Below are 17,819 nucleotides of genomic sequence, written 5' to 3'. Positions count from 1 at the left end.
TTTGGTTATACATTATAAAACCAGCGCAATCAAGGGAATATTTAGCAGATGCTTTAACTTGGGTGGTGAGATGATACTGAGTAGTACATGGGTAGCCGTGTTAGTCTGGATCTGAAAAAAGCGACAGAGTCCTGTGGCACCTTATAGAGTGCCTTATAGAGAGTAGTACATGGACATCTTCAGAGTGCTCCATAGATTTAAAGTTCTCAACACCCCAGGCAGGTAGGTAAGTTTAGTCATCCTCGTTTTATAGATGGGGAGACTGAAGTATAGAGGTGAAGTGTCTTGCCCAGAGCTACTCGATGAGTTAGCGACAGAGCTGATGTTAGAATTTGGGAATTGACTCTCAGCCCTATGCTGTCTCAACACACTTTGTTGCTTTCTTTATCTTGGCTTTGTCATGACTTTTATAGCATAATGAAAAATTAAACTAACTCCCTGGGTTTCTTTTCTACTCCCACACCACTCCCAATTGCCACTTCTAAGTCTGAATCTGAGTTTGCTCATAGGTCTTTCAGGGCAGTTTTATGTAGAAAATTTTATACCTAATTCAGCTGAATAACCCCCCCCTTTCTCCTCCCCCTGGCTGTGCCTGCTTATATCTAATGCCAAAGTCTGGAACAGTAGCCCTCTGATTGAACTGTGTGCTTTCTCTCAAAATAAGATTGTAGTCCCTTTTTGGCTTTCTTCATTTGACCAAGAACAAGCTAATGAAAGGGAAATATGCACAGTTCTGTATCAATAAATGGATTGTAAAAAACCAAACCAAAACCCCATACCTACTGTATTGGGCTCTGGTTCTAAATTTACAGTGCACCGTGGAGTCAAACATAACCCTAGCAGAAAAATGAAGTGTTTTTTTTTTTAAAAGCATATAATGAATGGATTTACAAAGTAATAAAAATTGTATTGCTTTTTCATTAGTTGTCAAATTTAATTTGGTTCGCCAAAGAAATATTGGGTAAAACTTATTTGACCTTAGGTGTAGAATATATCACAGTAATTGTAAACTCACTGCTTTGCAGGACCAGCTATTTGAAGTAACCTTCAAGTTGTTGGACTTGGCTTTTGGTTTAGTTCCTAATAACCAGTCTGTTGTGGAACTAGCGCAGTGGTGGGCGAACTGCGGCCACTGGAAGCTGCGGATGGTCAATGTAAACAAACTGTCTTGCGGCCCGCCAGCAGATTACCCTGACGAGCAGTGTGCAACCCACGGGCCGCAGGTTGCCTACCATTGGCTTAGGTAGAGTGGAAGCAATAGATTTAATGTTTGTTTGTTTTTTCAGAAAACTTTTACAGTTCCACATAATGGATTATTTTATAAACTCTTAGTAAGCAATTGCCTAACCCATATTTAAAGAGGTAAGGAATTATTTAGTGGATCGAAAGCAGAGAGTTGACAATACAAGTGTATATTCTTTTGTGCAAGGTTGTAGGAAAGGATTCTACAGGGCTCTGTATTTTAATTAGTACTGTCCTTTTAAAAAAACAAGAAAAAACCCACACCAAAACACCCCTCTCTTCAAGCTTCAACAAATGAAATCACTAAACTTAGAGGGTTCCAAAAGGGAAGACACAGACTCAGAGGGATGTAGCTGTTTTACAGGGTATATTCGATCAGACTTTGAGGTGGATGGATTATGAAATTTAACTTGCCTAAGTCTAAAGTTATGCACTTGGATAGAAATCCTGTCCAAACAAGGTTGTAGTTTAAGTGGTACTGAACTAGTTAATGCTGTAGAGGAAAGAGTTTCTTTTCAAGTGTGTAGTGACAGTAAAGACGACTGAATAGGATGCATTATGAGGAGTGGATGGTGTTATTGAAGACCCAGGGTTTTGTGCTAACTGTTTATAAAGACTACTTTTTGAGTACAGTGTCCAGTTTTGTTCACATTACTCAAAGAAAAATTATAGCTAAACGAGAGAGAGTGCTCTTTAGGGCATTAAAATTAAGGGCACAGAGGGACCAACTGTAAGGAAAGTAACAAAACTGGGGTTATTGATCTTGAGAGTAGATGACCTTATACAAGTATTTAAATTAGCTAAAATTTATTATAAAACCTAAAATTGGTGAACATAAGAATGGCCATACTGGATCAGACCAAGGGTCCATCTAGCCCAGTATGCTGTCTTCCGACAGTGGCCAATGCCAGATGCCCCAGAGGGAATGAACAGAACAGGGAATCATCAAGTGATCCATTCCCTGTTGCTCATTCCCAGCTTCTGGCAAACACAGGCCAGGGACACCATCCCTGACCTGTTTGGTTATTAGGCACAGCAGAACTTCAGGTTTAAATTGTGGAAAGTGAATTAATACATATAATAATATAACTTCCTAAAATCTTATTTTATATAAGTGGTGGATAAACTGAACGGTCCTCCAAAAGAGGTAGTGGAATTGAGCAGAATGTATCTGAAGGGGCTATGTCAGCTTAAATTTGCCTCAAAATTAATTTTATAAAACCCAGTTATAATAAAGCCTAAGACCAATAGAAATACTTTGACAATTGATTTTAATTCCAATGCAAACAATACTTAGGCAAACATTCCCCTGCAGTTGTTGAAAACTAAATATTTGCTGCAACATTAAGTATCTGAAAGTGAAACTGATTTTTGTTGCCCAACCTGAGAGGTAGAAAGCATAAATGATGACACATGAATTGGATTGTTAACATTTTCTCTTAATATCTGTTGTGTAGTGACATAGGTAAACACTTGTTACAACTCAAGATTTTTACCTTGACAATGTGCCATTAGCAGCGTAAGAGGAATGGTTGTGGAATTTTATAATGTAAAGGAGAATTTGTTTATTGCTTGGTAATAGCCTTTTTGGGGGGGTCAGGCAGCAATACATGGCTGGTCATTCTTTTCTACTCCCATTTCTCAGTTTGGCTTAGGGTATTTTGTGTGTGTTTTCTTGCACAAAAAAAGTAAAAGCTTAACCTTTTTCAAAACTTCTAGTAATTAGAAGTGGGAATGGAGCCAAAATCTCATGCGGGGGTGTGTGTGTGGAGAGAACTTATGTAACAAAATGGACTGCTTTGCGATATAGATGAAGAGTTCCTCTCTGTCTGTCCTGATATCCAAAGACCTCTGTAGGGTTGACTCTAGCTACCTTCCAGATCACCTCTGTATCAGCAACCATGATTTCTCATGACAGCAACCTTCCACAGGAACAATGAAACTGTCATCCCTGGTTGAGAAGGAGGAGGGAGCAGGGCTATCGTGCATTGGAGACAGCTTTCAGGGGATTTCGAGTGTGTGGAACTCCCTCCCTCAAGAGACTGAGTGACCATGGAAATAACTACATTTGGAACTAAATAAAACGCATTTCTTCAGTGTACTTTTTCTTCAGTTTCTTTACGCTTGCTCATACAAATATGAGCAAATTTACCAAGCTTTTTCTCCTACAAGTAGTGACAGAAGAGGGAGAAATGGTGGTTTTTAAATACTTGGGAGGTACTCAAGCACTCTGGTAATGGAAAGCCATGTTAAAGGCTAGAGATGGCATAGTTGTTGTTAACTTGTTTCAGACACGAAGGGCATATGTCCTGCTGCTTGTCATATGCTACTCTGTTAATGGCTCATTGACCTTACATTTCCTGCCATTAAAATGTCATCCGCTCATTTTGCTTTTATTCTGTAGGTGAGACACAAAACTTCAGACCAGGTGATGGCTTTGAAGATGAACATGCTGAGCAGTAACAGAGCAAATATGCTGAAAGAGATCCAGCTCATGAACAGGCTGTCACATCCAAACATCTTAAGGTACTGTTTTTTTCCCTATTGGGTAGGAAGAGGGCGAGAGAGGGTTCCTAAGAACCTTTTTTTAAAGGTTTTTGTGTATATCTAGAATTTTATGGATCCACAAGATAGAGAGCCTCTAATTTTAAAATAGGATTTTTCATACTAGAGCATATTACGTAGCTTGGCATTCTGCATGCAGTAATAAGCAATAACTGTTTCCTCAGACGAACATGAAAGTCTTCATAACGTAATTGTCCCTACAATCAATCAACTGATATGAAGGAAGAGATTTGATTTCTACTTTCTGTCTTAATGTGCATAGTTAAAACTATTGTGAAAGGGTCACATAATAATCAAGCTTCAGTATTTTAATTGATAACTACCTATGGGGATGAATTTCACAGGTTAACTATGCTTAGTGCAAAGTTGTATTCCTTCCGCTTTGTGTTAAATTTGCTGCCCTCTAATTTTGAGTGTTCCCTTGTTTTTGTATTGTGAGACAGGATAAGAAGGATTGAAGACTAGAAATTAGAGTTAAATTAGTCTGCTCTGATTAATACTTCTCTTTTCAAGGGTAAATCATCCACGTTTTGCAATAGCTTGTCATATGTCATTTCTAAATACTTCTAAGCAGCTATTATTGTTGCCACCCTTTGTTCCTTTTCAGTCTCAGCCATACTTTCCTGAAGGTTAGGTGACAAGCAACAGGCACTGCTTCAGCTGAGGCCATAACATTGTTAGAATCTAATGTTATGATGATTATCATCTGTACTGTGTACCCAAGTAACATGGGTACACTGTACAGATGATAATCATCATAACATCCTGGCAGGCATCCTGACTGAGCTATGATATTGACTGAAGTTTTTTCTTGGGGAGTCCATCAAGTTCAGAGCCCGTCAGTGTTTGTAAGAAGTGTAGACTCATTTTGCCAATGTGCATTACCTTACGTTTACACAAGGTTAATTTATTGAAACATTACTCTGCAAAATACCCCCAGAATGTTTAAATCTGTAATACTTATTAAATTGAAATGACAGTTTCCTCTTCCTCCTCCATATTCTTAAATAACTCAGGTCCCAGTATCAACTCCTGGAATATACTCACTGTTAACTTTTCTGTTCTTTGGAACGACTCTTAACCAGTTATTAATGCAAGGCAATATACTTTACCCCTTTACCTCATTTGTTTCCCTTAATAGTCACTTATGAGGAACACTTATCAGAAGTGTTTGAAAATCCCCATGAAGTACCCCACCAGTTCAATCTATTTTATTATTTTTTTCCAAATAACAGTTTGGAGAGGCACAATTTTTTCTTACAGTAACCATGCTGGTTTGACCGTATCAGATTATACTTATCCAAGTGTTGTACTAATCTACCCTTAATCAAACTCTCAGTCCATTTTCTGTTTACCAAGGTAGGGCTCACTGGTCTAATTCCCAGCATTTCTGTTGGTGTTCTCTTTTATTTTATTTATATTTTTTAGGGGCATCAGGTGGGCAACTTTCAGTTCTTCAGGAACAATAACTTTTTATAAAGAATATTCCTCACTTCATTTCATTCTGAATACTCAGATGTGTGGCGTGTGGTCCTCCTGGGCAGCTGATAGTTGCACTGGAATACAATTTGCAAGTGACTTTGTTTTACAATCAGTGTGTCTCAGTGCTTTCCATATCAAGTTTGCAAAAAAGATGAATGTTCTAATTGCCAGTCCTACAAACTTGCTCTGAAAGTCAACCTGTTTCTTTTCTGGCCTGTGCTTTGTCATCACCAGTAATAGAGACTCTGTTGGCCAAATGCTGCGTTCAGTTACATCTGAGTAGCCCTGTTGCTTTTGGTGGGGTTGCACAGGTGTCAGTGAGAGCACAAGTTATTGGGTCTAATACAGGGGTAACTGGGTGAAATGGCCTGTGACATAGGACGTCTGACTAGATGATCTGATGTTGCCTTCTGGCCTTAAACTCTATGAATTTATGAATAATTTGAAGACAATGGTGTTGCACAGATGGCTCTGAAAGGGAACAATAATTCTGTTGATTATACGCGAACCAGAAGATAATCCAGTTTGCTCTCCCAGTGGTTCTGCAGGGCTGACAGTAATAGATCTTTATTCCCTCCCACTCACCTTAGGGAAGGACATACAACTCTGATTATGTAAAAATGACCCCTTCTTATTCAGCTCACCTGTTTTCTTGTGTGTGTTCACTTTTTCAGAGTAGAATTCACTTAAGTTTTTCAAATTGCTTGATTTGAGGCTTCCTCCTTAGGAAAAATTCATTGTCTATTAAAATTGCTGATTTTATCTTTCCTATTGGAAAGTGCCCTTGAAATAGGAATTTCTTCATTGTCTACAGTAAATACCAATATAAAAATTTTATTTCACTTTGCCAGTTCTTCATCTCTCTCACACTTACTCCATGCCAGTTGTTTTTTCTTTCTATTTTAGGTAATTGATACTTTGTGTTTGTCCTCTTCAGTTTTATTTCAGACTTGAGCCCTACCTGGCACAGTGTATTTTCCAGTCTCCTTAGGACGATTGTGGCAGGATTTCCACCTTTTAAGAAGTTGTCCCTCTCTGTCCCCCAACTAATAACATGAAGTGCTACTCTGTTCAACATGTGTATTTTACTTTACTCTTTTTCATTTATATATTTTTGTACAGAGGTCTATACACCATCTGTGCCTCTAATTCATTGTTGTAAGAAATGAGCCGACAGGCTGTTAATCCTGTTTAGTACAATTTTTTTTTTCATGTATGTATGCATACCTGACATGCATTTGCTTTTGCAATATATAGTGGTGAGGGAAAAAACACACATGTAAGTCTCATTTAACAGTAGCCTGGATCACTATCCGATGTAGATCCTGTCATTAGGAGAATGTTCTACAATAATATGGTTATGTTGAAGGGTTTTCTGGGATGACTTTCTGGGATTCTTGTATTTGGATTTAAAGAGAACCATTATTTCCTAGTAAAATTTTAAATTTAAATTAAAATAAAAATTAAATAAAATAAATAAATAAATAAAATTAAATAAATAAATAAATAAATTTTAAAATTAATGGAGATATCCCATCTCCTAGAACTGGAAGGGACCTTGAAAGGTCATTGAGTCCAGCCCCCTGCCTTCACTAGCAGGACCAAGTACTGATTTTGCCCCTAGATCCCTAAGTGGCCCCCTCAAGGATTGAACTCACAACCCTGGGTTTAGTAGGCCAATGCTCAAACCACTGAGCTATCCCTCCCCCCAGGGATTTAAAGACTATTCTGTAAATTTACTATTCTAAATCTATTTACTATTTCCTAGTAAATTTTACGTCCTTTGAATATGTAACTTTTCAGTTCCAGGGATTTAAAGACTATTCTGTGCTTCAGCTTGCTTTTAACACTCTTTTCTTCATCACTTTTTTTTAAATCTGCCCCCTAAAATTCTCTTCCTTTGTTATTGCTAGGGAAGGTGTTCTCTCTAATGATATCAAACCTAATTGTTCTGTGGTCAATGTTTAACTAATGCATCTTCTTCACTTGACTCTGAGGTGAACTTTGGTCTTACATAATAGGTAAATATAAGTCAATATCTCTTAAAAGCTCTGACGTGCAGTAAAAAACAATTGTTTTATGGCAGTGGTTTTCAAACTATGATTTCTAAGTCACCAGTTGGCCATCTTCCTTGTGTTCTGCAGACTGAAACCTTTTGAGAGCCATGCTGTGTGGGGGTTTTTGTGTGGTTGGGAGGATCTTTCTCCTAGGAAGTGGTTTGCAAAATTATATCTCTTTCCTCTCCACATTAACATGTCTTCCTGGTGTAGTTAGTAGCCAGGAACCTCTTTATCTCATTGACGTTTATTGTTCTACCCTTTGTCTGACACTAAATTAGGTGGCTTCTTTTCACAAGCATTCCTGTTAACCCACACTTAACTTAAATATTCTAATATAAAGTTACTTGTTTTTTTTACTGATAAAATCACTGTCATCACTCATATTAATTAATTTCATTTGTTTGAAATTCTGCTTTTGCTTGTCTGCTGGCTGTATTGCCCCATCCTTATTGCTGGAAATTCCTGGCTAGTTTCTTTCTCCTAACCCACAGCCACTTACAGCTTTGTAGACCCAAGTGCATCTCAGCACTTGATGGATTTCTTCAACTCTTGGTTTTATGGGGAGTATTTATTTTTTTTTTCTTTTATTGCCAAGCGTCTAGTTTGCGTGCAGCTAAGGTGAAAGCCCATCATCATCCTTTGCTATGCCTGTGGATTGTCTTTCTTATTTCAAAGTAGTATTTAGGCACAAGAATGTCAAGATGCTCTAGTTTGTTTCCCAGGGCTTAGTGAATATGTATTAATCTCTATCCATATCCAAGGTTTTAGAATCATATGTTGCCCCTGGCTCTGGGAGTGGAATAAGTAGTCTAGCTGTGTTCTTTGTGTCTTTCATATCATCACCAATATTAAAAGATTCCGCTGCCCAAACTCTGCCCTCAGCCAGCGAGCTACCACAGCTGGGTCAGATGAAGTGGAAAGTTAAATCTGGGTCTCCACCTGTTGGAGATAATGCATCCCAAGCTGCCTTGCTGCCACCCCTGGCAACCTCATGTACGTGTTGAACGTGAGAATCTACAAAAATAGAATCTTGGAGTCTCCAACACAATGTACCTTTGAGGAAAATGAAAAATTGCCAGTGCTACCCTAGGGATTATCTCTGCGCACACACAAAAATAAAACAAAAATGGAGCCACTTTGTCCATCTCTCTAAGGGATATTTTTGAATATATTTTGGTACCTTCTCTTGTAGCTATATTGGCACGGTGGAGCTAACAGAAATAAAAAGCAGTATAAACTTAGTTCTGCCATTAAGTCAGCAGGCATGACTCTGAACACACACTGGGAATAGATCTGTTGAGTAAGAAGGTGCCATTTTTGCATAATCATTTTCTGGGCCATAACTTAACTTGAAACCATCTATTGAACAATGTAAGCCTTAAAGAGAAATGTAGGAGAGGAATCTTGGTTGCTGATATTGACATGCAATCATCTCCAGAAGTTCCAACCCAAGGCAATCTACAGGACTCTGATCCTTGTGAGATCAAAGCTCTTTTGTCCCGCTCTGTGTTCTACAGTGCTCACTAATGGAGGAGACTGTTAACCCAAGTCCTCCCTCTCCTGTGCTGTCTTTTAGATTAGTGCACTTTCAGTATGTGATTGAATTGCAGTCTTTAATATCACTCCTGTTTGCATGAAAAATGCTTCTTTATTTAATAAGTACTTTAGGGCCCTTTATATATAAAAATGTTCTAGACACAGAAAGTCTTAGCTCATGTCTTAAATGTCCTCATGGGAGCACTTTAAAATATTGCTGTGTTTGGCAGCGAACATGCAGGCAGATTGACTCATTGATTAAACCCCACCGTCTGCAAATGTAATAAAACTAAAATAAAGTCTGTGTATGTGTGTAGTTTGAGCTGTCTTGAAGGAGAATTCCTTTCATCTGCTCGCACATACAAATTCAGCATCCTTGAAATATAATGCCAATCTAGTTCCTTTTGCTGCAGTTGGTCCCCATCAAGCTCCCCCATCAGTGGAATAACTTGTGATTTGAGTATGTTACAATAGGCTGACTGCTGGCATTGTTTATTTTAGCACCCTCAATATGTTTATGCTGAACCATGATTTGTAATTAACAGTTGGGAGTCAGAAAATGATTTAATAGATTCATTTTCCCCTATAACCTGGATCATCAAAATAATTCTTTTAGAAATGGTTTGCACATACTGGTATAACATATTGTTGGAGAATAACAGAGTTCTCACCTTTTGTTTGTTTGTCTCTGCTTCCACAATATATAAATGTAAATAAAAAATTATGAAGTTGAAAAGGGGCTAGGTGAGATGACTTACCTTTGGACTAAAATGTGATATGGATTACAGTGTCAACAGTAAAAAGTTGTTAAAATGCATTTTTATTTAGCATTACATCTAGTACAGTTAACTATGGAAGGTTTTTAGTGCAGATTTAGTGAAGTCCTTCCCTGTGTCTGTTGTCACATTTTGGGGTGCAATCCAGACCAGTTAAAGGTTTGTCATCTCCTGCCCTGTTACCCTGGGTGCCTTAAAATGCTCTGCTGCTGTAGCTCCCTTGTCTGGACACTCCCAACCAGCATACAAACATGCACTGAGTGTCTGTGTTGTAAGTAGCCCTGGTTCAGTCATTCTGACTCCAACAGCCTGCTTGTTACACAATTCTCCGCCAGTCTTGGTTACTACTAGCCAAGTGACCCCAACATAGCCTCAGTCCTGAACTTCCCCCCAAACTGCCTGCCTTGAAGTGTCCAGTCCTCTTCTGGACCACTCAGAGAAATAATGAAGTTAGTTTGCTGCTTTAAAGAGACAGCACCTAGCAGCTTGCCACAATAATTGGAGTTAACAATTATTTCAATTTAAACACAGCACTGGGTTGGTTTAGATTAAAATAAACACATTTGTTAATGGGATGTAGGCTTAGTGATACCAAGTAAAAGAAATAAAGCTAGAAATGGTCACAAGCAAATAAAAGTAAATTTTAGACTTTTAGATGTGTATTTTCAATCTAGCAAGGCAGTCTTTGTTTAAGATTGTTTGTTTGTTTCTCTCACCAATTACTCTTGGTTCAGCATGGTTGACTGTCTCTGAGTCAGGATCTTCCACAGAAGTAGGAAGTGGTGTCATCTTGTCAACTTAGGTGAAAGATAACACCTCCCCTCTCTTTATAGTCCTGTAAACCTTTGAAAAGCATCTCTCTCAAAATTCATTGACCCTGCTTCCAGAAGCAGAAAGGCTTCCTCATGAGTGCAGTCTGCATCTACCATCGATAATTATTTCTTCCCCTGGTTAGCTTGATGGCCTTCTTTACCTTTTTATGTAAATGTACCTCCATTGTCTCTGATGGTGACCAGGTTGGCTAGACAAATAAATACCCAATTCTTTGTGATCCAGACATGCTGACTCCCCAGCCACCTTGTGACCTTTGGTTCTGTTTACTGCATGTATAAATTGCAATTCCATTGTTCCTGGCCACCCTGCTTCATTTGTATTCAAGACCTGGGCAGGCCTGTTTCTACTTTGCTCAAATAAAGACTTTAAAACATCGTATCAGAGGACAAAAATAACTTCACATATGGCATTGTTATATTCCACAATGATATTAATGACCAATGTGATGTTTAGTTTTCAGACGATACCTCACGAGGTTTGTACAAATATCGTTGAAGTAATGTGTGTAGGGTTTGAATACAGAGTGCGTAGGGTCACGTCCAGACTCTGCCGTCCAAAAATATTCAGTGCCATGGTACAAGCATATTTATATAAGCCCTCACTTTCTCGGCACTGAAGACAGTGCATCTCACCAAGAGGAATAATCCTTAATGGCTCAACAAGCAGGTCTACTTCTCATCCAGAGAAATGGAATCTCACTCGGGGCAAAGAATTTCTAAATCTAACTAAGTAGTTGTATCTTCTAAATTGCAGCTGCCTACATTACCTTCAGCACAATTATTTTTCAGCAGTATTTGGGTTAGCTTGGAGGCTCACTGTTGCCTGATACAGCACATACAGGAGCAAGTTATCCAGGAATTTGGATTGATGGAGCTATGTTGTTGTTGTTGTTTATTTATTATGTCCTTTAAATCTGTTTTCCAGATTTTTAAAAAACTTAGATTCTTTCGTAATGATTAAATGATTCAATTTATGTTGCTTGTAAATATATTAACACTGTCTTGGTTTCTTTTTGCTTGCAGGGCAGTTTCTAATAGTGTGGGGTTTTAGAAATGTATTTGTGATCTAGCCTGTTTGTATGAGCTACTGAGCCGTGTTTCAGTTCTATTTAAGGGGTAGAAGCATCTTTATTTCCCAGACAGAAAACCAGTATTTCTCATTGTTGTTAATTTTGTTCTTGTTTCTAGGTTTTGAACTGCTGCCTGTTCCTGCAGTATCTGAGTGCTCATAGTAGTAGGCTGCAGAACATGGCATCTTTTTCTGTTTGTTTCTCTCTGATAGAGACACTGTCAAATCTTACTGGCCTTATCTTATCTTAGCTTTTATACCTTCTGAATGAACAGATAAAATTATCTATTCTTTGGTCTCAAACTTTTCTTCTTTTTAATAAAACCACAAGCTGTCACATCAGTATCTTAGTGCTTTGCGTTTATTGCTTTCTATTCCTCTTCAACTTAGATGTGGGTGTGTGAATACCCACTCAGGCCTTGGCTACACTCAGGACTTCCCAGCGCTGCCGTAGTCGTGCCGCCAGCGCTATGAGAGCTCTCTCGCAGCGCTGTAAGTACTCCACCTCTCCAAGGGGAATAGCTTGCAGCGCTGCGAGCGAGTGTGCAGCGCTGCAGGCTCTGATTATACTGGTGCTTTACAGCGCTGCACTCGCTGCGCTCGGGGGGGGGGGGGGGCGTTTTCACACCCCTGAGCGCAGCAAGTTGCAGCACTGTACAGCGCCAGTGTAGCCAAGGCCTAAATGGCTGTTTCAATTTTACTAATGGTTTTAGTATTTAAAAAACAAAAAGGCCTTTGTGAAAACCTGCTGTAGGTTACTTTTCTTCTGATAGACTATATTTTTTACTATAATGGATGTGGAAAGATATATTAAATAAGAAAATTGGAATCAAATAATTTGGTGGTTTGATATTGAGATCGCCTGTGACCCAAGCAGTTTAGCTGACAAAATTTACAAATTCCACCAGAACAGGTTAACACCATTGAAACTTCTGAATTCTACCTGCTTTTTGTCCAATTATTTTTCTTCTGTGGCCACCATTCACCATTCCCTTCGACAAAGAACAGCCTTGTTTCACAAACATCTCGTTGGATTAACATCAGACTTGATTTAAATAAATTTTAAAAACCCATTCTTTTCCAAAAGATCTCCGTCTGTCATGGATGTGTGGGGTTAATTCATTCTTTTATGTGAAATGTTTGAAGATTCTTAGATGGAAGCTCCACATTTAGGAAAAAAAAATGTAGTTTTTTTGAGGAGCCAAGTAGAGTTACCTGGATTTTGTGGGTCTGAGTGAGTTAGTGTGTGAGCTTCTGTTGGAAGCTGTTTTACAAATTTTACTATAGAGTTCCTACTGCCTAGATGTACTGTATTAACTTCCACATTATACAAGTAGCTAAAATGGATAATCTGAGTCCAGCTTCTTTTGTCAGATATATTGCATAAGCCATGAGACTTATGTTCCTACGACATACCGTTTGATTCTTGTCTTGAAAGAAAAGGAGGTATAGATTCTTTATAACCTGTTTTAGATATCTGGGGTTGATTGAAATGTTAGTGTATGTATTTGCCACAAGGTGCAACCTTTTTAACTGAGCAAAAATGTTGCAATAATAAACTTTATTAACAGCAATATATCATCAGTCTTCTTTGTTTCACAAAGGACAAAATACATTTTCAAGCTCTCAGAACTTGTGCAGGAGTATCCGCTGCAGTCTGGGATCTAAATGTCCTGGAAGACCAGAATTGCATATCAGACTTGGTGGTTTTGTGAATGAAGCTGTAATTCTGTGTGGTGTAGCTCAATAGCCTTAGTTTAATCAAATGTATTTTAGAGTTTGCCTGCATAATGTCAGTTACTTCTCGAACGGATGTATTTCTGACCTTTTAAAGGTTTTTAAATATGAATGACCTATTTACAGATTTCCTTGTAAGTAATTGCCCGTAGGAGAGAAGAGGCAGCAGCTGTATAGACTGGATATCCAAAAGTCTCTATTTCTGAACTCACCATAGTTTTGCATTATATGAACCAGAGAGTATTTACATTTTCACTTTTTCCCCCATGGTAAAGAAAGATATTATATGGGGCAAGAGCGATGGAAAACCAGAGTTTATGGTGCAAGTTCCATTTTTTTTCTCCTTCTTACAGAAAACAGATTTTCACAGCTCAGCTTATGCAAAGGCCCTTATCTATACTGTTTTTCTTGGGTTGCCTGTAATTTACCAGTCAGCTGTTAGACAAGAGAACAGTAGGGATCATTCATTTCTTCAAAAGCAGCTTAGCTTAACTAGTACTACATGTCCCTTGCATCATTTTGTTTTTAAATACAAGTGTTTTAGGGTATAAAAGGTCATTATTTCTACAAATAGACCTTCACAAGTTTCCTCTGTCACATCCAGAATGGTCACATTTACTGAAATCATGCATTTCCACTCACACCCTTTTTTTGGGTGGGGTGGGGTTGAGAGTGCATGGAAGAGTTCCTCAGTCAGCCATTAACACAACTTAATAGTCAACATGTTTTTGTCCCCCAAGTGATCAAATTGTAAATGATACAACTGAAAATGGTTGTATTATGAAGCAAACACCTCATATTACAGTGATATGGGATCAACTGTGCACTTCTGGAGTCTATGTAGTATGTAAAAAGTCAGGCTTTAATGAACTTTCTAATGGGAGGCCTTGAATTTATTACATTCTGCTTTACTAGTCTTCATTCACATTTTGCCACATCCAGGGTGACATCTGCTACACAAATTGCCCTTTTGTGGTGAACACAAGGAGCTTAACCTGGTGGGGAGGCGAGGTGTGGAAATGAGATTCTGATTGCACTCCTGTAACCTAAGGCTGAATGTTTAGCATGCTATTCTCTTCATTGTGCTTAAAAACTAAGGACGATAGGTGCTTCTGTAGTACCAATACTAGGCGCTCCAGTCATGGACACGGGCCCCATTGTGGTAGGTGCTATACAAACACACCACAGAGAGATGGTCCCTGCCCCAAAGAGCTTACAGTCTAAGTAGTTGATTACAGTCTGGGTGGTTTGAAATCATATGATGACATAGTCATTCAGGGTAAAATGTTCACTTGCCCTATGTGACCGTGCAGGAGAATATGGGAGCATAAAGTGCTTCTCTTCTCCCCATACCTTTCAATAACAGCCAGCACAATGTAGCCAGTGCAGAAGGGGAAGTAATTTGCTATTTGTATTGGCTTGTAGCCAATTACTCAGCTTGGCTGTCCCTCCCCGAGCAAGTGGGAAGCAAGGTAATTAATTGTAACTCTGACCCCTTTCCTTTCCCCTGGTGACGTAGCTATATGTTGGCCTTTCCTCAAGGCTTGGAGAAAATGACAATTTACCCCTTAGTGAGTAATTTTCCACTTGAGTTTGAGTCTTGTCTCCTGAGCTCTATTGAACCGGGCATTCAAAATATTGTACCATAGCCCCTCACCCTTCTGTTAAGCTAGGATTTTAAATGTTCCGACCTGAGATGTGCAGTTTTCACTGAACTGATTCTTGCTTGTTTCTAATGCTTGAACATTGAACCGCTTCCTCTCTTCACTTCTGTTGTTTTTATTTATATATTTTTAAAAAAACCTTTGTTCTGTGTTTTGTAGGTTTATGGGTGTCTGCGTACATCAAGGACAACTGCATGCACTGACTGAGGTAAGACTGTTTATGTTCAGTACTGAACCGTTCGTTGTGTGTACTCCCCTGGGGCCAGATGCTACATTTTGTTGAGTAGCAGTTACTCATGCAAGTAGTCCCACTGGCTTCGATAGGATCACTTACTGTAAATGTTACAGAATCAGGTTCCTTAATTGTGTTTCAGTAATAGACTTCTAACACCCAACTTTCAAACACGGGCCCTTAATTAGATGAAAAATCAACATTTAGGTATGTAAAATGGCCACTAACAGAGTATCCAAAAGGCCAAGACTATAACAGGGTTCAAAAAATAACTACAGTGAAACCCCGCTATAACGTGCCCTGCGATAACGCGAATTCGGATATAACGCTCCGGCCGCCCCAAGCCTTCCCCACTGCCTCTCCCTCCCCCCCCCGTACCCCCGCTTCTCCTTTTGGTGAGAAGAGCCATTCTCCTCCCCAGCTGCTCCTCACTCTTCCTCTGCCCCTTGCACATCTCCCCTGCTCTCCCCAAGTGTTTCCTTCTCTCGCTGCATGGCTGAGAGCCCCCGCTGCTGGAGCTGCACCCTTTCAGTTACTGTTATGAGCAGTTCGCAAACGCACAAGTCGTTTTCTGCTCAAGAGAAATTGACCGGCTTGAAACTGACCGGCTTGAAATGGTAAATTTTTGTAACCTCGCTATACCGCGACCCCACTTTTATCGCGATCGAATTTTTTGGACCCCAATCATCGTGTTATAGCAGGGTTTCACTGTAGATACGTTCATGGAGGATAAGTCCATCAATTACTATTAGTAGGGATGGTGTCCCTAGCCTCTGTTTGCCAGAAGCTGGGAATGGGCGACAGGGAATGGATCACTTGATGATTACCTGTTCTGTTCATTCCCTCTGGGGCACCTGGCATTTATGCTTTATTTTTCATGCGTTTGTGGGAGGGGCATCCAAATCACAAATTTCTTCCTTTTCAAAATGTTTTCTTTGTCCCTTCCTGGGCTCTGTGGTGTGGCCACCATCCATCCAGCAGAGGTAGGCTAGACCAAATGTTCCCAAACTTTTCTTACTGCGTACCCTCTTCTAGATCTACCAGCGGCCCTCGTATCCTTACCCTTCTCATCACTGATACTTTTTGTTCTCTTCTTAACATTACCTGTCTTTAACCATCTGTCCATATTTCGCTGTTACATACAGCTATAGTTATAGGGTGACACATACAACCAAAACAAAACCCTGACTCAGTTCTGAGCTCAGTCAGACTGGACAGTTGCTGGGCAACTGAACCCGCGCTGTATGGTGATTGGAGGTGAGGGCTTTCATTGTTATGTTTTGAAGTAAATTAATGCCTGTATTTTATATAACAAATTCCCACAGAGTTTCATCTTTGTAGCCCATTATGAAAATGCAATAAATACAATAAATAATAAAATCCACCGTTACACAATTTCTCTTGCGTACCCCCCCAGATATGTCTTGTATACCCCCAGGGTATGCCTACCACAGTTTGGGAATGCCTAGGCTAGACTTTGTGCCCTCTGAAGCTCAGCAGTGTTTTTGAATGAGCCAAGGTGAGCTCTTGCTACCTCCATGGTGTTCCCAGTTCCTACTGACTCAGCAAGGGACTAAGTCAGTCTGAACTGGTGTGATCTCCTCTGTGGCAGAACCTTGTACAGCTGCTACACTATGACCGTCCTTGGGTGTAATATGATTTTAATACAGTTGCTGTAATTGCTATCCTGATTTTCCCAAGCATGTCTTACGTATTATATCTTAATCTATTGGAAAAGAGCTTGTTCAATAATTCATACCAATGTACTCGTAGGGCAGGGGTGGCCAACCTGAGCCTGAGAAGGAGCCAGGATTTACCAATGTACATTGCCAAAGAGCCACAGGAATATGTCAGCAGCTTCTCCCAGTGCCTCCTGCCCACCGGCAGCCCCGCCGATCAGCGCCTCCCCCTCCCTGCCCGCACCTCCCAATCAACTGTTTCGTGGGGGAGGAGCGAGGGCATGGCAGGCTCAGGGGAGGGGGCAGGAAGAGGTGGAGTGGGGGCGGAGCCTGGTGCAGAGCCAGGGGCTGAGCAGTGAGCACCCCCCGGCACATTGGAAAGTTGGCGCCTGTAGCTCCAGCCCCGGAGTTGGTGCCTGTACAAGGAGCCGCATATTAACTTCTGAAGAGCCGCATGTGGCTCCGGAGCCGCAGGTTGGTCATCCCTGTCCTAGGGCCTCGGCTTCTTAAATAAGTTGGAGCACAGAACACTCACCCTGGGAGAGTTGGGAGTTGACCAACTTGTGTGATAAAGTATCTTCTACTAAACTAGGTACTGTAATAAAATTGGACATGAAGTCATGTTTGGAGGATAAGTTTCTACATCCGATGTTGCAGTTTTTTCTTTACATGATACTGTGTTTTTAAAAAAGAAACTGGCATCACATTTCATGTGGTGGTGGGAGAGACATAGCAATCCTCATAATTCAGTTTTGCTCCTTTCACACACTGATTTTGTTGTGCTGTGCATATGATGTATACAAGAAATGCACTTGTTTTTCCCCCTAGTGACAGCATTTTCACAGAGGATATTTTGTTTCATTATGACATTTTATTGAGTGTCTTGATAAACTCCCCATAGTTGTTTTTTTTTTTAATATGAATAATAGAACAAAAAATTTTTG

At 39.8% G+C, this 17,819-nt stretch overlaps 1 protein-coding gene across 1 annotated transcript in view; it reads left to right on the top strand.

Annotated features, from left to right (window-relative positions):
* The window catches only part of TESK2 (testis associated actin remodelling kinase 2), a 101,028-nt gene that overhangs the window by 27,355 nt on the left and 55,854 nt on the right, over nt 1-17,819 (top strand). The window contains exons 3-4 of the mRNA XM_065409529.1: nt 3,647-3,768; nt 15,124-15,172. Coding sequence (XP_065265601.1) covers nt 3,647-3,768; nt 15,124-15,172 — 171 coding nt within the window. The remainder of the gene's footprint in view (nt 1-3,646; nt 3,769-15,123; nt 15,173-17,819) is intronic.

The sequence above is a fragment of the Emys orbicularis genome, chromosome 8, assembly GCF_028017835.1.
Source record: "Emys orbicularis isolate rEmyOrb1 chromosome 8, rEmyOrb1.hap1, whole genome shotgun sequence".
In the NCBI taxonomy this organism is placed as follows: Eukaryota; Metazoa; Chordata; order Testudines; family Emydidae; genus Emys; species Emys orbicularis.
Note: the sequence above shows the minus strand (reverse complement) of the source record. Positions and strands in the feature narration are given on the sequence as shown.